The 19,017-nt window shown below is 43.4% G+C and overlaps 1 protein-coding gene across 3 annotated transcripts in view; it reads left to right on the forward strand.

The window, feature by feature from the left end:
* Positions 1 to 18,400, forward strand: part of chd6 (chromodomain helicase DNA binding protein 6) — a 242,710-nt gene extending 224,310 nt beyond the window's left edge. For all 3 annotated transcript variants that reach the window (XM_041204558.1, XM_041204557.1, XM_041204559.1), the window contains 2 exons: positions 7,053 to 7,157; positions 7,953 to 18,400. In XM_041204558.1, the coding sequence (XP_041060492.1) occupies positions 7,053 to 7,157; positions 7,953 to 8,843 (996 nt within the window). In that variant the 3' untranslated portion in view covers positions 8,844 to 18,400. The remainder of the gene's footprint in view (positions 1 to 7,052; positions 7,158 to 7,952) is intronic.
* Positions 18,401 to 19,017: the final 617 nt, after the last annotated feature.

The following is a 19,017-nucleotide window of genomic DNA, read 5'->3' on the forward strand; positions in this document are numbered from 1 at the left end:
CGCAATGCATGTTAATAGGATCCAAGTCGGTTGGTGAAACTGAAACCAAGACACAGATCTTTTCTTTGTTGACAAAGTTCATTGACTTGTTGGGTCTCACAGCTTTCCCCCCACTTCACCCAGTGTCCCAGCTATCCCCTATTTATATTTTCTTTTAAAATGAAACAAATGATCAGTAAAATAAACAAATACATGGGGTGACAGCCCATAATGGGGCACTGTAACCAAAACAAAATGTCAAAGGAAATTTATCTAATCAAGCTAAAATATCATTCCCTGCACTGACGATGCACCCCAGCACTGCCACCACCCCCCCCAACCCCCCCCTGGTGTCCACCATTTGTCGCGGAAGGTTTCAAGTGTACCAGTGGACTCTGCATGTTCCTCTCTAGGGCCACCCGACTACAAACGTAGCTGTGGAATCCCTTAGTGATGAAGGAAGTTTCTGAAGTGGCCCAAAGGTAAACCACCTGTAAGTTTGGCAATGGTGGAATTCAAACCCACACCTCCATGGAGACCGGAACCTGAATCCAGAGCCTTAGACCTCGCAGCCATGCTACCACACACCATCTCCTATTTATACTCTTTTAAGTAAAACAAAAAAAAATCAATAAATTAAACTAAAAAATCAATTAATGAGAGGAATGGCTGTCCTTAGTGGGGCACTATAGCCAAAACAAAAACATGAAAGGAAACTTAACTAAATCAACCGAACTGTTATTTCCAGAGGTGATGATGCACCCCAGCCCCCGTGGCACCCACCAGTTGCAGCAGGCCTCTAACGTACCAGTGGACACCACGTGCTCCCTTCCAGGGCCACCCAGCTGTGAACATAACCATGGAAGAGGGGCAGACAGTTGGGCCGGGTGACTCCCTTGGCCACCCGCTGCCTGAACCTGTTGATGACCACCTTGGCCATGCCCAGGAGCATGCTTATGAGGAGGTCCTCTTCCCTCCCTGGCCCCTTCCACACCAGGTGGCCAAAGATCAGAGCGTAGGGCTGAAATGCAACCAGAAATTGAGGGGCAGCCCCTTCATATAGTGAAAAGGGGGCTGCAACCTCTGGCAATCTATAAACACTTGAAACACATACTCCCCTTGGCCACAGAAAACACAGGCGGCCTGGGAGTCTGTGAACCACCTTAACCTACGATTGCATGGCACAGCTGCATGCAACACCCTCCACACCAGGGTCTCCAATGGAGAAAGAGAGACTCCCAAGTAGAGAGACCTCCACTGGGGATCTGCCCCACCGCCAGGCAGCAGGACAGAACGCCACAGTGTGTCCTAATGGTGGAGGAAGGCAAGGAAGTGGAGGGTGTGCAGCAGCAGGCCACATAGCAAACCCCTCCTTATAGAATGGAAAGGCACAGAGGGAGTTTCTGCGAGAGGTTGCAGCTCCCAAGGGAGGTGTCGGGGCGCAGTACCAATGTGACGTTCCATCCAAAAGGGGGTCAGCTCGGATGGAGGTCCACCACACCCTTGAGCCGCCTCGACGCCACAAGTGCCATCGGGTCCAAGCATCACCGTTTTCAGGCTGTGGGTGGCTTTGGCCGCAAGCTGGACATTAACAGACACGCGCCCGCTCCTCCCCTATCTAGCATATCCCCGACTCTGGTCACTCCAGCAGCCCAAGCCCCCTCTTCTGCCAGCCATCGGAATCTGTATTCATGCAGCTGCAGATTCCTGAGCAGTGGCTCTCTGACAATAACCGCTGCTCCTGATGGGAGGGAACTCCAGCATGAGGCAACTGTGTCTCAGACCTTAAAATCAGTTCCCCATAGAAAACAGGCAACTCCTGCAATGAGGCATGGAGACCCCCCCCCCCCCCACCACCCCCCACCAAGGCCTAAAAACAGGAGCTGCAGTTCATAGTTGAGGCCATGCACCTGGCGAAAGAAATACGTGGCTGGGGCACACCATCGGTATGAGGGCTCAATGTAAAGATATTACTGCAAGGTCTGGAGACAGAAAATCGCCATTTGGGTGTGAAGGCACACCAGGGACTGATCACCCTTCCTAAGCAGGAGGTACAGAACCTCAGCAGTGAGCTAGGATGTCCTTTGTCCCAGAAGAAGTCATTAAGCCTCTTCGGTATTTTTGTGACAAAGTCTGGGAGAGGGATCAAAATGATCAGCCCGTACCACAGCATTGCAGCAATCAGCTGGTTTATGACCAGCACTCGACCCCTGTAGGACAGTGCACAGAGCAGTCCTGTCCAGCACCCTAGGCAAGCGGTGACTTTGGCCTCCAGCCCTTGCCAGTTCGCTGACCAGATTTCCTCAGCGGGACTGAGATGGACTCCCAGGTAGAGGAGCTTGGTAGTACTCCAGGGGAAAGGCCTGAGCTCTGCCAGTTGGAAGTCCATCTGCCACTGACCAACTAAGAGTCCAGAACATTTGTCCCAGTTGATCCTGGCAGAGGGCGCTTCAAGAGTAGATTTTCTGGCGCACTCGCATCCTCCACAGGTCAGCTGGGTTCCATGAACATGAGGAGCACGTCATCAGCGTAGGCCGAAAGGACTACCCTCATGCCCGGTCCGCGCTGAGCCAGTCCTGACGATCTCCTCCGCAAGAGATGCAGGAAAGGCTCTGCATTAATGGAATATAGCTGGCCGGACATGGGGCAGCCCTGATGCTCTCCCCAGCCAAATCAAGCCAAGGGCTTATTAATCAGATACTCTGCAGCGACGCACAGAAGTCGGATCCAGGCGACAAAATGCATCCCGCACCTGAAGGCTCGCAGAGTCCTAATTAAATATTCGCGATCCGCCCTGTTGAACGCCTTCTTCTGATCTAGGGAGAGGAAGGCGCTCAACAAACCAGCTCTCTGGGAATGGTGGATCAGGTCCCAGACCAGATGAACATTATCATAAATGGTCCAGCCTGGGATCGTGTAGGACTGGTCAGGGTGGATCATGTGGTCTAGCACAGGGCCAAGACGCGAAGTCATTGCCCTGGCGAAGATTTTATATCCCCTGCTGAGGAGGGAGACCAGGCACTAGTTCTTAAGCAGGCAGAGATCCCCCTTAGGCAACAGGGCAATGACAGCCCTATGCCACAAAAGGGGCATTGCCCCGGTCACAATACTCTCCCCCAAGACCCACACGTCGCCGTTTCCCAGGACGTCCCAAAACTCCCTGAAGAACTCTGGTCAGCCCGTCCAGCCCCGGGGACTTACTCCTGGAGAGGGCGCCGGTCAGTCCTCCGGTGGTGGTGGAGCACCAACTTCCCGGCGCCTGCCTCCTGGGCTGACCTCCGGCGGGTCCTCCCACAAAACTCTGCGAGCATCCTTGCTGGACAGACCCGGACAGAACAGAGCAGAAAGCAGGCTCTGATTTGAGCTCTCACTCCCTCAGATCGTGGTTGGCCAGCAGCATAAGGAGCTGCTTACAGACCCTTTGCCTTTTTTCCAGCGAACAGAAGGTGGAGCCACAGTCCAATTCCTTAAGGAATTGGATCCGCGACCTCACGAACGCGCCATGGGACCCGATGAGTTGCATGTTAGGAGTTTGAAAGGTGATGCAGAAGCAGCAGGGGCCGAGGAGGCAGCCACTCCTGCATAGGACCTGGAGGGCCTTGCCACTGGCGAAGGTGGTGTCGCCATTGCACCGAGAGCTACACCCACCCCTCTTGTTTTTGGTTGGAATAGTCTGGGTGGGGTTAATGAAGCCTCCCCACCAGAAGTGGGAGAAAGAGTAAAAGAAAATCAGTAAGGAGGAAGCTCACAGAAGCTTGTGGTGTGTTTCACACTCAGTTGTGCAATGTTCTTTTCCAGGGGCAGGGGCAAGGGAAGGGAGGGTATCTTCACCTGGGTCAGCTAGAGCTCCAGTGATGGTATGAAAGAGTTAAGTTGGCTGAAATCTTCACCTAGGCAGCTCTGAGTGACCCAGGCCAGGCAGCAACGGGAATGTGCTGGGCTCTTAATGACCTTTAATCAGGTCTCTTTGCAGGGCACACAAACCCTCAGCTCACTGAGGTGCTCGGTCTCTTCATCCTCTTACCAGTAGCAGCAGGTCCACAAGCACAATCACAAATGCAACACCCACCTCTGGACATAAGTAAGTCCTTTGTGTGGTTTTTACTTCTTCTCCCTCTCTTGCAGTGGCTGGTAATTAGTCCTGTAGCTATTGTCTCTAGGTATGGGGAGACAGTAGTGAGTAGTTTTACCCTTGATGGTAGTCAGCTTTCTCTCCCTCTCCCCTCCCTTGCTGGTTCCAGGCCTTAGGGCTCAGGCTTCAGGGGTAACTGGAAAGCCTTTTGGTGGATTCAGAATACTCCTGGAACCTTTCTATAGAGGAATAAAAGGAAACTTCTGCAGTTGGATTTAAATTGAAAAAGGTTTTCTCAACCCACCCAATGGGTCAAAGTCACAGGCAGTGTAGGATAGGACTGTGCAATAAGTCTGCAACTCTTTCTCTCTCCTCCCTCTCTCTGGAGCCACTGATTTGTTCAGTCTCATAGCTCTCCACCCACTTCCCCATTGTCCCAGCTATCCCCTATTTATATTCTCTTAAAATAAACCAAATGATCAGTAAAATAAACTAAAACATGGGGCAACAGCCCCTGATGGGGCACTGTAGCTAAAACAAAACGTCAATGGTAACTTATTTAATCAAGTTAAAATAAAATGGCAATGCACTCCAGCAACCCCCCACCCCCATTGTCTTCCATGGATACTGGAGTTCTGGGAGCAATGGTGTCCAACTATGTGCCTTGCCAGTAGAAAAATTGCAAGTACAGGTTGGTCAGAGGACAGGAACAGCTTCTCAACCTTTAGACAAAGCTTGAAACCATAATGAAAATATTACCTGAATTCACATTATTTGAACAAGCTATTTCTTCTTGGGCACCTGCTACAGAGCTGTCTTATGGCCATATTCAAAAGGCTTCCCATTATCCTGAATTTCAATAAGCATTTGCTTTGGCTCAGTAGTATCACTTTGCCGCAGAATTGCTATAGTGCAGAAGGAGGCCATTTGGCATATTGTATCTGCACAGGTTCTCAAGTAGTTCACCTAGTGCCATTCTCCCACCTTCTGCCTGTGACCCTGCATAATTTTTGTTTTCAGATAACAGTCTAATTCCCTTTTGAATGCTCCTATTGAGCCGGCCTCCACTACACTCTCAGGCAGTGCATTCCAGATCTTAATCACGCACCACATGTAAAAGTTTTTCCTCCTATCGCCTTTGCTTCTTTTGCCAATTATTTTAAATCTGTGCTTTGTCATTCCTGATCCTTTCATGAGTAGGAACAGTTTCTCCCTATCTACTTTGTCCAGGCCCCTCATGATTTTGTGCACCTCTATCAAAATCTCCTCTCAGCCTTCTCTAAGGAAAAGAATCCCAACTTCTCTAGTCTAACTTCATAATTGAGGTTCCTCGACCCTGGAACCAATCTCATGAATCTTTTCTGCATTCTCTCCAACACCTTGACATCCTTCCTCAAGTGTGGCGCCCAGAACTGGACACAGTACTCCAGCTGAGGCCAAACTGGTGTCTTATACGAGTTCAACATAACCTCCTTGCCCCTGTACTCTCTATCCCTATTATTAAGGCCTAGGATACTGTATGCTTTATTATCTGCTTTCTCAGCCTGTCCTTCCATCTTCAATGATTTATGCACATATTCACCCAGAGCCTTCTGCTCCTGCACCCGCTTTAGAATTGTACCCTTTTTTATATTGTCTCTCCATGTTCTTCCCTACTAAAATGAATCAATTCACACTTCTCTTGATTGAACTTCATCTCCCATCTGTCTGCTCAGTCCACCAACTTGTCTATGTCCTTTTGAAGTTCTACACTATCCTCCTCACAGTTCACAATGCTCCCAAGTTTTGTATCACCCCCTAAACTTTGAAATTGTGCCCTGGACACCAAAGTCTATTTATTAGCCTAGTTTATTACTTAGTTATTAATATATATCAAGAGCAAAGGTTCCCAAACTGACCCCTGAAGAACTTTACTATGAAACCTCCTTCAGCCCAAGAAACATCTATTAACCACTACTCTGTTTCCTGTCACTCAGCCAATTTTGTATCCATGTTGCTACTGTCCCTTTTATTCCAAGAGCTATAACTTTGCTCACAGGTCTGGTGTGTGGCACTGTTATCAAATGCATTTTTGAAGTTTATGTATGCCACCATCAACAGCATTGGTTATATCAACCTTCTCTGTTATCTCTTCAAAAAGCTCAAGCAAGTTATTTAAACACGATTTTCCCTTAAGAAATCCATGCTGGCTTTCCTTAATTAACCCCCATTTCTCCATTTGTTCAGGACTTTGCATAATCCTGGCTGAATCTTCAATGCAGCAATATTTGAGATGCTGTCTTTCGGATGAAATGTAAAAGATCCTATGGCGCTATTTGAAGAAGAGTTGGGGGAGTTCTGGTGTCCTGGTCAATATTTATATCAGTGCAGTGATGTCTCTTTGTGTTCAATTAGCCACACATTGCATATTGGAATATGCGTAAGGGCTACTTGGATATCTTTTGCCCACAAAGAAGTTTGACAATGATATTGCAGCATTTGTTTTTGTGAGGGGCAGAGTGTCTATATGTTACATTTTGGTTAAAATATCATCCTTGGCTCAGTGGGTAGGACTCTTTCTCCACCCGAGACAGAAGGTTATGTGTTTCACTTCAACAACTTAAGCTCATAATCATGGCTGACACTCCAGTGCAGTACTGAAAGAATGCTGCACTGTTGGAGGTGCCATCTTTTGGATGAGATGTTAATCTGAAGCCCTGTCTACCTGCTCAAATCATTGTAAAGCTTTCAACAGCACAATTTGAAGCAGAGCAAGGGAGCTTTCCTCTGTGTCCTAGGCCATCATTCATTCCTCAGCTACCATCATGAAAAAATGGATTCACTGGCCATCTATTTCTTTGGCTGTTTGTGGGGCTGTGCTGTTTATAAATTGACTTTTGGCTATCTAATGACGGTGACCATGCTTCAGAACTTATGTATTAGCTGTGAAGCACTTTGGAACAAGATTTATGTAAAGACGATTTGTTTCTTAAAATCTTTTTGTTATGTTCTGGATGTTCAGCTAGGAGGAGCTATGGCCCCACTGATAAAGGAGCTGGCAAGGTGGCTAGATGCAAACCCGGACTATGCTGTTGCACCAGAGTGGGCAGAAATTGTGAAGCATTCGGTAAGTGCTCACAATGTGTAAAATAGCTCTAATGACTAGATGATATGTGAAAGGGCATTCATTTGCATTTTTTCCTGTGGTCAGGTGTTAAAAGCTTAGGGAGTTTGCAAGTTGTAGTATTGAACCATTAAGAGCAGGGAAGTTCCAAATTTTACACTGAAAGGTAGACTCCCTCCTGGTTGGAGTCACATTAAACACTCTTCATTAAGTCTGGTCCTTAGTCTAAGGGCAAGAAAAATCAAACGTCAGAAGAGCTCTGTCTTAGGAATCCAGCCCTGGAGCTCTGTTGTGGGAATCCTAGAAAACGCGTGGTCATGAATGTTTGGTAAGAGAGGATTGGGCTTGTCTGTGAAATGCCTGCACACTCTATCTGAGCTCAAATGTAATAAGTGTTCAGAGGGACAAGCTCAAAACTCTGTCTTGCAAATTGCCTAAGCTTTCAATATCCAGCTACGTCAAAAAAGGACAAGCTTCCCTGAACCTGATGAAAATGTACCCCAGTGTGGGCCAACCCTATAGGAAGGGAGCAAAGCAATAAGAGGAGGCCATTCAGTCCCTAGAGTCTGCTCCATCATTCTAATTTGATCATGGCTAATTTGTGCCTTTGATCCCTATTTCTTGATATCCTTAACCAACAAAAATCCAGCTGATCTCAGTCTTAGCAGGAAGAAAAGTGCAATTACCCAGGGATGTGATGTTTGGTTTTGGTGCCACTAAGGACTGAGCCAGATCTCTTCCTAAGCATGTGTGATGCTGCTGAGTTTCCTTAAATCACTTTTCATTTTGTCTCTTCAGGGCTTTCTACCAGAGAGTAAGTTCAGCCGCATCCTGACTGAGCCTGTGGTGAAAGAGGCCGGCAGCAGAAAGAGGGGAAGGAGACCAAGGAGTGAAATGGCCAAGACTGGCGGAGTTTTGACCGAGACCGCCACGGCAATGGGACCAATGTTAATGAATGGGCTCATTGCTGGGATGGATCTGGTGAGCTTGCAGAATCTCAGAAATATTCATAATCTTCAGCTAGCTGGGCTGATGGGATTTCCAGCTGGCTTTGCAGCAATCCCTTCTGGAGAGGATGGCAAGAGCAGCCTGAACATGTTGCCCATGATGCTCCCTGGGGTGGCTGGGATGTCACATGTGTTTGGCGTTGGAGGGTTGTTGAACAGCCCATCAGTGGTATCAAGTACCAGCACTTCAAGCACATCTACCTTGACAATGAGTGCTTCTTCAAAAGTGGATAAAGGCAGTGAACAGAAGGGTAATGCTGCAGAGTCGATGAAACACGGAGAAGGTTCTTCGTCAGGAGATAAGCCTGGTCCGAGTTCATCCTTCCATGACTCTGGTGAAGCCAGAGTCACTACCAGCAACCCATTGTCCTTCAACCCATTCCTGCTGCACAGCATGCCCGCTGGCTTAATTTACCCATCTATGTTTCTTCCACATGGCATCGGTATGGCAATGCCTGGCTTTGCGCAAGCTGGGCACTCTGAAGCAGAAAGCACCGAGAGCCCAAAGAAGAAGAGGAAGAAAGCCAAGGAGGAGACTGCAAATGATGGGACTGAAACCAGCCCACAACAAACAACTGCTGAAGTGAGCACAGGAAAATCGACAGACTCCACTGCCATGCAGGACAGTTCTGGGCAGGAGATTGAAAAAAACTCTGTAGATGGAACCCAGAATGCTGAGTAGAATTTGTATTTGCTTTTAGGTCAACTCTAGGTTTTCTTGATTTCAAAATTTAAACCATGTTTATGACCCCTTTTCTCCTGCCTGGTCTCTTTTGCCCCCACCCCGTGCTGTGTGAGACTTAGGAACGTAAAGCACTCATATTAAATTCATCCATTGAGTTCATTTTTAATGTCATGTTTTAATTGGGTAGCCACAATCTCCACTCAGGAACTATACTTCGATTGTTGTGTGGAGATTATGGTTGGCTGATCTTTGGGGAAGAGAGAGGTAGGGAGGCAAAAATGTGTTGATTCTCCATACACCATCCAAATATATCATGCGAGAGCATTGTCAACATTTTATTCAATGCCTCTTGCTCTAGTTTTGTCAGTATTTCACCTCCCATTTTTTTTTTTTATAAAACCAAGTGGGGGGATTCTGTCAGCTTTAACCCTCCTTGGCTGGTGAGATGGCAAGGGTTCATATGCTTGTCCTGCCTTTGTACAGTACCAGGAGCCGGTTGATGAGTGTGTTGTTAGGGGATGCAGTGTGGCTGTGTGTGTCACGGTCTAATAACCTCTAATAGGAGTGTGTATTTCATACAGTAGCTGTTCCACACTCTCGTACTATGTTAGAACAATTTGGAACTTCTGATATTGGGGAAGGGGTGAATAAAAATTACAATGATGCCTCTTCAGGATCAATCCCTTTTGAATAGTTTGCAAATTAGACTTCTAAAAGATGCATTGAGTGCAAAGGTTTTCGAACAATTCTACATATTTTTTATTGTATCTCTGAATTAAAGAACCGGTGGCTAAGCTTGACTCCTGAGGCTGAATATAGTTGTGCTCAGTATCACTGGCACCCTCATCAAGCCACACATATGGTCCAATATGGGGTAAGATAAAGTTGGTAACCCTGTGTGACACCCTGCTCATTGTGTTTCTTTGAGCCAAGGAGATGTATAAATACAGGTCCCCTGATCTACAAAGATGATCCGATGCTGTGAAACTCCAGCTACAGATCAGGTTAGTTGGCTTTAATTAGTATCAGTTGAAGATCATCAGTTATTCAACTAACTTTGAGATGATTGCTGGATATGGCACCTTGCTTTGCCTTTGTCTACTATGAACAACCAGAATCAGTACCAGTTCTGACCTTGTATCTGCTCATCGCACCAATATGCCAGCCATCCTGTACTGGCTAAATATACCTGCTGCAGGATTTCATCTCGCTTTCCTCCCCCACCCCTCCCCCCCAAAATAGTCATCTAATTAATTTCAGTCCTTCCAAATCTGCAGGACAGCATTTTAGAATATAAAGCCTTAGCTTCCCAGAATGTGAAGCCCAAAAAAAAAGTGAGGTCTTGGGACATTAGTTTCCCTATAGTGAGGAAAGATTCTGATTCCTGCTGTAGTCATTTTGTGTCATTATAAGGTTAAGTACAGTATGTGAGAGTGGAAGATGAGCTTTTCCTGTTACAGTATAACACTTGAGGATTTTAATTTAGTTTTATGAGGGGTTGGGAGAGAAGACAAAATTAATAATTCCCAGAAATACCTTTTTGCCATTCTTTTAGTCTTTAGTTTAGTTAAAACTTAGTGAACTGTATCAATAAATTGTTTTTAAAAAAAACATTTTTAAAAAGAGGGTCACCAAGGACCAATGTGCTTGATCACTCATTCTGAATCCAGATCTTTGCCCAGTTCACTATCAGTTGGTCCATTGTTCCAAGGTGGGTGGCAGTGTAAATGCAGCCCGTTAGTTTGGATGGGACAATGTACCAAGTAACACTGACAGTGGCAATATGCATTGTGTTAGTCAATACTTGATAAATTGCCCCTATCTTCATCTCACCCCCAATTTTTGCTAAGAAGATGCCTGATTGCAGTGTAATTGTGGCTGATAACAGATAGGGAGACCGTGTAAAAAGGTGGTATCACAGTAGCAGCATGTTTTGAATGAGTTTTTAACTCTCTCAGCTCCCTTCCCCTTGCCCTTTCTTTCCTTTTCCCTTAATGTTTTTGACAATACCAGCAGACTGGCGCAGCAGGTGGACACTGTAGCTTCAATTAAGCCAAGTGAAGTCTCCTGGAGCTGAACATTACACCAGGTCCTGACTGAACTTAGACATGAAGCTTTTAATTGATGGTTTATTTCCAAAGGGAATATCAAAGTCTCGAAGTATTCACAAAGTTGACTGTCCACTGAAGTTTTTTTTTAAAACAAGTGTTGATTTTCATTTTCTTTACTGTTACAACCTTACGTAAGTTATGGATTTGTACCAAGGTCCAAATGTTGAGTCATATATTTCGTTATTGCATTATTTATTCATCTGTTGTATGTCAATGTGTTTTTTTATTATATATAATAATTATTCTGAATCACTAACTATAAAATTCTGACTCTTTTTTTACCTTGAAGATGAGCAAATGGTTTTTGAAATCTGCATGGCAAATTCAGCAGTTAGAAGTCTGAAAAAGTTATTTCTAATAATTTACAGAAACTTTTATCAGTGAGCTTTTGTCCCCACCCAAAAGAGCAGTGTGTTTATTGAGAAAGTGTCCCATCTGTTGGTCTGCACTGAGTTCTGATAACTCAGAATCACTTATTTAAAAAATCTCTCTGCCAAGTCTTGCATTGTACAAGGTTGCCCTCAGTTAATTATATAAACCATGAATTTAACCATGAATTGTCCACTAAAAGGCAAAGATTCAGTTTAGTTCCATGATAGATATTTAATTATGGTCAAAATGAATCTGACGTGGCTATGAATTTTGGGAATATGGGCCAGTAAAATGCTCCACCAATGGCACTGAAATATAACACTGAGGCTGGATGGGGGCGGGGGAAGGAGGAGAAGAGTTCAAGGCATCAGAATTCTGGTGGCGATACAGTATTGTCCGACTCCCCACCCGCCCAACACACCCACACACAAACATACGCACATGCACTTTCATCTCCCAGCACCCCTGTTACATCCTGCTACCCTCTTGACCATCTGTTAGTAACAACCTTGTAGCTGCTCTTTCCCTATTTTGGATCATGTTATTGGAAATCACCTGCAAGTAGCTGGAAATTTACACCAAGCAAAGTAAGAGGATTGTGATGTATCATAGAGAGCATTTGTCGACACCACCAAGCACTTAATGGTTTTTATTCTCTGGTTAGTCGTCGTGGAGAGACACAAGTTACCCATGTATTAGTTAATATTTTCAAGGTACTTGTAGTATAAGTTTGGAGTCAGTTGAAGCTTATATTCATAATGTGAAAGTTTCTGAAACAATGTTTTATAGTTCCAATTAATGGGCAGTTGGCATGGTGAAGTGCCCTAGGATAATGCAATGGATGGGACCCTGTGGCAGGTAATGTTGCAGCAGTGTGCATGGTTTAGCTATTGTTGGGACTGATTTTAGGGAGGTGTTGGCTTGCAGTATTACCCTGATTGGCACATTTGACGTGATGGTAAAGTGGCAGCATCAGAGCTGGAGGGCACAGGATTAATTTCCTCACTCCTTAGTCCTTAGATTTGAGGGGAGTAGCAAAGCACAGATTCTGATATCTCCCTGTGGGAAAAATTCAGGCTGTACTTGTTTGGTCACCATTTTGCTCCTTCTAGTGACTTGGCAGAAGGGCTTTGGTAAAGGCCTGGTTTCAGGTAATCTTGAAGTTGAAATTTGACGAAAGCTTTAAAAATGGAGAGGAAACAAGTATCCATCATTGAAGGAGTAAAATGATCCTTTTGAACTTGTGGGATAGGAAAGATATGAACATTAGTTACTGATGACTAAATGATTTGGCTATTTTGTTTCTCTCATTATAAACTTGTGTGAACAACAAAGGTCAGTGCCTACATTGGGGCTGGGTGGGGGAATCTGTAACAAGGCTTATAGTTTGCTGACAAAGACCATTAATCGCATCCTGCCAAATCACAGTTCATTTCCTTTATCTTTATTCTCTTGATTTTTTCAGTGCAGTACTGAGGGAATACTGCATTGTTGGAGGTGCCATGTTTTGGATTAGATGTTAAACTGAGTCCCCATCTTCCTTTTCAGGAAGATGCAGTAGATTTGTGACACTACTCGAAGAAGATGACCAGAATGTTCTCCCCAATACCCTGGCTAATATTTATTGCTCAAACAATATTACTTTGTAAAGAAAATTTATCCAGTTATTGTGGGATCTTGCTGTGCTGAAATTGACTGTCATATTTCCTTACAACATTCCCTACAGATCTCCAAGCGTTTTGGAAACCTCTGAGGCTGTGAAGGCATTATATAAATGAAAGTTCTTTCTTTCTACCTCCAACCATTACCAACCCATGTTACAAGGTTGTCTTCAATTCAATGTGCTTTTATATTGCTTAACCTCCTTAGTGGAACCTTATCATCTGTCTTCTGGAAGTCTATACAGACAACATCCATATACACTCCCATTTTCAGCATACTGGTGACCTTGTCAAAAATTTCAACTAGGGTAGTAAGACATGGCCTATTCTTCACAAATCCAAGCTGACTCTTATTGGAGAGAAAGAAAGACTAGTGTTTCCATAGCGCCTTTCACAACCTCAAGATGCTCCAAAGTGCTTTACAGACAATGAAGTGTAGTCACTGCTGAAATGTGGCAGCTAATTTGCACATAGTAAAGATCCCAAGAACAGCAGTGATTATGATTAGGTAATCCTTTTTAGTGACTTTGATTTGAGGAATAAATATTGGCCAGAACTCTGGGAAAATTCTCCTGTTCTTCAAATAGTGTCATGCAATCTTATACATCTGTGTGAGAGAGCAGACAAGGCCTCTGTTAACATCTCATCTGAAAATACAGCATTCATTCAACAGTGCAACTTTCCCTCAGTGCTACACTGGAATGCCAGCCTAGGTTAACCTTCTAACTTTGGTGAAAATGCTGCCACCCAATTCATAGCTTTTATGACTTTTCCAATTGCTCTGTCATTGGTTGATTCCAGTAACATTCTTATAATTGATGTTAAACTGACAGGTCTGTGGTTACCTGATTTGTTCCTTAAATAGTTTTTAAGTTTTCAGTTCAAACGCATAATTCCTGAATCTAGAGAGATTTGGAAAATTGTGACAAAGACATAAACAATTTCTCTCATTTCTTTTAATATCTGGGAGGAAAAAGCCATCTCACCTAGAGATTTGTGTCTCTTAAGTCCTATTATGCACTACCTTATTAATATTATACTTGTATTGAATCCACCAAATTTCTCCCCTTGACTTGTTTTCAGGTTCCCTTCTACTGCTGTTCCCTTAGTCCTGTTCTTCCACTATGAAATGGTATACAAAGCATTGATTTGACGTAACTGCCATTTCCTTAATTGTCCAGTGTAGTCTTGCCAACTTTAATGGACCCTGATTCCCATTACATCTCTTAATAAATTTATAAAACTTTCTTAGCTTTGATATTCCTTGCAAATTTCTTTAAATAGTCTTTTATTGCACCTCATTACTTCCTTTACATTTCTTTGTTACTTTTTATAGCTCTGCTGGATATCCACTTTGCATTTGTAGCTTCCCTTCCTTCTTGCCTTATTTGTTAGCCATAGTTGCATTACCACATTAGTAGATTCTTTGGCTTTTAGAAGATCATACAAAATACTTTTAATACTTCCCACTGTTTGGTCCCTTGTCCAAATAGCTATTCATGGTAAGATTAAGACTTTTTGTCATGCTCTTCTATCAAGTGTCAGGTGTGGCTTGGGTGATAGCACTTTCGTCTCTGAGTCAGAAGGTTGTGGGTTCACGTCCTGGAGTAGCATGTAAATCAAGGCTGGCCCTTCTGTGCAGCATTCATTGAGTGAGACATTAAGTTGAGGCCCCACAGCCTTGTATCTTCCTGCTATTGGCAGCCAAACAACCTGATTGCTTGTAATGGACTTCCTCTTTTGCAAGTGCCCAACAGTGTTGCACTTAGTGACGTAGTGCTAGGTATGTTTTGAGTGTGTTTGGAGCACTGAAATAAAAACAAAAAATGCTGGAAAAGCTCAGCGGGTCTGGCAGCATCAGTGGAGAGAGAAACAGAGTTAACGTTTCGAGTCCGTATGACTGCTCTTGAAGAAGAGTCATATGGACTCGAAACGTTTTTCTGTTTTTGCTTCAGATTTCCAACATCCGCAGTATTTTGCTTTTTTCTTAGTGTTTGGAGCATTGTTTTGTTTCCTGCTCACACCCGTCTCGAGTGTGGAAAAGCAGAGTTTATTGCACTTCAGTTCCTGGTGAAAATTCCAAAGAGGAGACTAGATGGGCTGATTAATCACGAGAAACTTTGATAGGCAGTTACATAGTGAATTATGGCACAGACGGAGGCCATTTGACTCATCAAGTCCATACCTGCACCTCACAGAGCATTCCAATCAGTCCCACTTCATTGCTCAGTCCTGCAAGTTTATTTTCTTCAAGTGGTTATCTAATTTCTTTTTGAAATCATTTATCGTTTCCACCTCTAGCACACTTGTGGGCAGCATGTTCCAGGCCATTACTACTCACTTCATAAAAAAAGTTCTTCCTCTCAGTTACCCCCTGCATCTCTTGCCCAAAATCTTAATCCTGTGTCCCCTAGTCCTTGTACAATCAGCCAGTGGGAAGAGTTTTTCCTTGACTACCTTATCTAAGCCTGAGATAATCTTGTACACCTCAATCAAATTTCCCCATAATCTTCTTTGCTTTAAGGAAAACGCCCCCAGCCTTTCCAACCTAAACATGTAACTAACCCCTCACCCCGCCCCCATCCCTGGAGCCATTCTGGTAAATCTGCTTTGTATCCTCTCAAGGATCTTGACATCTTGCCTAAAGCGTGGTGACCAGAACTGGATGCAATACTCTATATAGCATTTATATAGCGTCTTTCACGACCATCAAAGTGCTTTAAGCCAATGAAGTGTAGTATACTTTCTGAAGTGTAGTCACTGTTGTACATAGAGGTTCAGCATGACCTCCCTGCTTTGGTACTCAATGTCTCTCTTTGTGAAGCCCAAGATGCCCATATGCTTTCCTAACCACTCTCAATATGTCCTGCCATCTTTACAGATCGATGTACATGCACCCCCAGGTCCCTCTTCCTGCACACTCTTTAGATTTATGCCATTAAGTCCATATTTTCTCTCCTTATCCCTTCTGCCAAAATGCATCACTTCTCACTTCCCTGTATTAAATCCCATTTTCCACTTGTCCGCCCATTCTGCTAGCCTATCTATGTCCTGTTGTAGGCAATTTGTATCATCCTCACTGTTTAGCACTCCTCCAAGTTTGGTATCATTGCCAAATTTTGAAATTTTACTCTGTATTCCAAGATCCAAGTCATTTATGTACAGCAAAAAAAAAGCAATGGTCCTAGCACCAATCTTTGGGGAACGTTACTGTCTACCAGCCTCCAGTCCAAAAAACAACCATCTACTATGCCTCCCTGCTTCCTGCCCTTAAGCCAATTTTTTATCCAATTGCACACTGGCCTTCCTTGAAGCCAAGGTGCAACTCTGGTGCTACAAGGCCACTTGGAGTGGAGTTATTTGCATCTAGTGAGCTTTTCCTGGCGCTAAAAATTCATCAGTGTGGTTCATTTGTTGGTGCCAGAATTTGGTAGTGTTTTTGGCTATTTGGCATTGGGTGCAAAAGATAGTGACAGACCCAACCCCAATCGCACAGCTTAACTGAGGCAAACAATGCTCTGTTTGCTTTTGAGAGTAGCCTTTTTGGTTTGAGCAGATCAACAGACGGGAGTTAAGTCTCTTTATAACATAATAGCTCTTACTGCACAGACTTTGCATTTCCTGCTACAAGAATCTTAACACTAAAATCTTTGCAAAGAGAAAGAACAGTGAAAACTCACAAAGCATTCCTGCTTGTAGACAATTAGCCCTTTAATTATCTATGTGCAATGATAAGTGCAGCTTGTGTTTTTTTGAGTGAACAATGAATCTTGAGAATTTGATGAGGATGTACCGACTTTAGGGAGTCACTTTGAGTCAAACCTGAGGTCCTTTTACTTGAAACCAGCAAAAAAATCTTACTTAAGTTCAATTGTCTAAAGTGTCATGCAATTGCAATCTCTAATTAAATCAGTCCCCTAATATCATCATTCTTTTTGCTCTTTATGGTAAATTGACTAAAAGCTGATTGAAAAAACTATTAGACATCTAGTAAAAGAATCGTGGGGGTGGAACATGTCAATAAGCAGAACCAGACCAGGGCAAATAAATTGTAGTCTTTAAATCTGTGTGTGTAACATGAGGTTACATTTATACCACAAGGCAAGCTGTATATTATGGGTAAACGAGCACAAATTGTGAGCGGTAAGAGATGGGCTACATATCACAAGGTCAAACCTTTTGTAAATATACAAATATACTTGACACTCTATTTAAAACGCAGAGGGACTCTAGAGAATTATAGCAATAAATTAGAGAACTGTTATGTGTTGTATAAAGAATTTGTGAAGTATATTTCTGTTCCTCTGTTCATTTCAGTCGGCTTTGTTTTATACTAAGGCCACCCTAGAATAATGAGTGAAAAAAGATTTAAAACTTTAGAACTTCTTAGATACTGAACACTCTGTTACACAATGGCAGTGGAAAGTGAAACTAGACTGTGTGTAGTTTCTCCTATTTATCTTTTTAATTTGTTGAGTTTTACTTTTTTTAATTGGTATGCCTTTTGTGTAATTTATATATAGGTGTACAGACTATACAGGTCACTGAGAGCAGTTTCCCTTTGAGAGACGTTTTTAGTTTGATGTACCAATTTTATTTGGATCAAATAGCAGCATTGAAAGACGAGACCCATGTAGACGGACCCATTTAATCAAAGATTTTAAATGTTCAGTGTTCATGAAAGGTTTGTGTGTTCTTGTTACCTTGTGCTAACCACCCAGAAATAGCTGGGAGAGTCAGAGTTAGTTTCTAACTGCACCCGTGTAAGTGTGCTTCTTGTTTCTGGAAGGGGTGGAGAAGTCTGTCAAGCCTTTAATGCAAGGTGTGAAGCTGGAATGTAAATCTTCAGCCATGGTTAAAGCATTGCGTATTGAACTGGAGTTGGAGAAAAAAATTTACGGGAGGAATTGCCCAAAAAAATGTGTTTTTAAATGTACCTGCTTCACCTCTTTCTATCTGACTGATGTAGGTCTGCAGTGTTTACACTCCAATCTCAGTGATACACACATATTCTCTCTACCAAATGCTAACTGGCAATGGACTTTTGTTATCCAATACCCACACCCACATGTTGATTTCTAAGTGATTTCTATTTTCTTTTTCTCTTTCCCCACATCTCAAAACTAAGGTTTCCATCCCTCATTGTGAAATAAGCATTGCTTCACCTACGAATGCTAAGGGGGTCCTGCAGATCATACTGGCAAGTAACAGCATCATGATGTAGTTTGTCTATGATGGAATATTCCACTTAGTCCTGTTTTTTTTTTCCCGTCAAGCATTTCCGGTAACCTGGCATTAGGTACAAACTGTTCAGTGATGATTCAAGCACTGTGTTTTATTAACTTTTGTTTCCACTGTTGTTTCCATTGTGTCGGAAACAGAATAAAATTTAACTATCAATAAAAAAAAAGAAATGGAAGTTGGTAACTTTTATATTTTAGATGTCTTAATTTATGAATAATAGATTAGTACACTCTGTCTGTGTTGTACAGTAGTTCTCAAGACCACACTGTTCCGATCTTCATGAATGGCTGCCTCTACCTAAAAGGTTGTCTCCAAACCCACAGATCCTAGTTTCATATTCCAGAATGGCTATCAGCTGAACTTACCTGCTATAGTTAACGAAAAACTTTGCCTGTTCTCAGTCAAAGTCAATACGTCGAATACCTCGAATGTAATATCTTCTGTCTAGTGTGGTTTAGGGAAGGGGTGACCTCAATATTGCTTATCTTGCATTTTGTGTGATTGATGATCATGGTTGGTCATGAACAAGCCAGTGGCCTGCATTTTACTGTCCTATCAGCTAGCTGTGTGACAGAGTTCCCTAACAGGAAGGGGAATTGAACAAGAATATTACAATGACAGTTGCCCAATAGCTTAACTCAAGATGCTTGCTTTTTATTCCTGTCACTGGATGATTTTCAAATCTACCAGCAGGATTTTTTTTCCCCCTGTTTGATCCAGGCCACTAGTTGGAGCTGGCTTCCAAAAGCAAGAGCATCAAGGCTGTGGATTTGAAAAGTAATG

Source organism: Carcharodon carcharias, chromosome 14 (assembly GCF_017639515.1).
Source record: "Carcharodon carcharias isolate sCarCar2 chromosome 14, sCarCar2.pri, whole genome shotgun sequence".
Classification (NCBI taxonomy): domain Eukaryota; kingdom Metazoa; phylum Chordata; class Chondrichthyes; order Lamniformes; family Lamnidae; genus Carcharodon; species Carcharodon carcharias.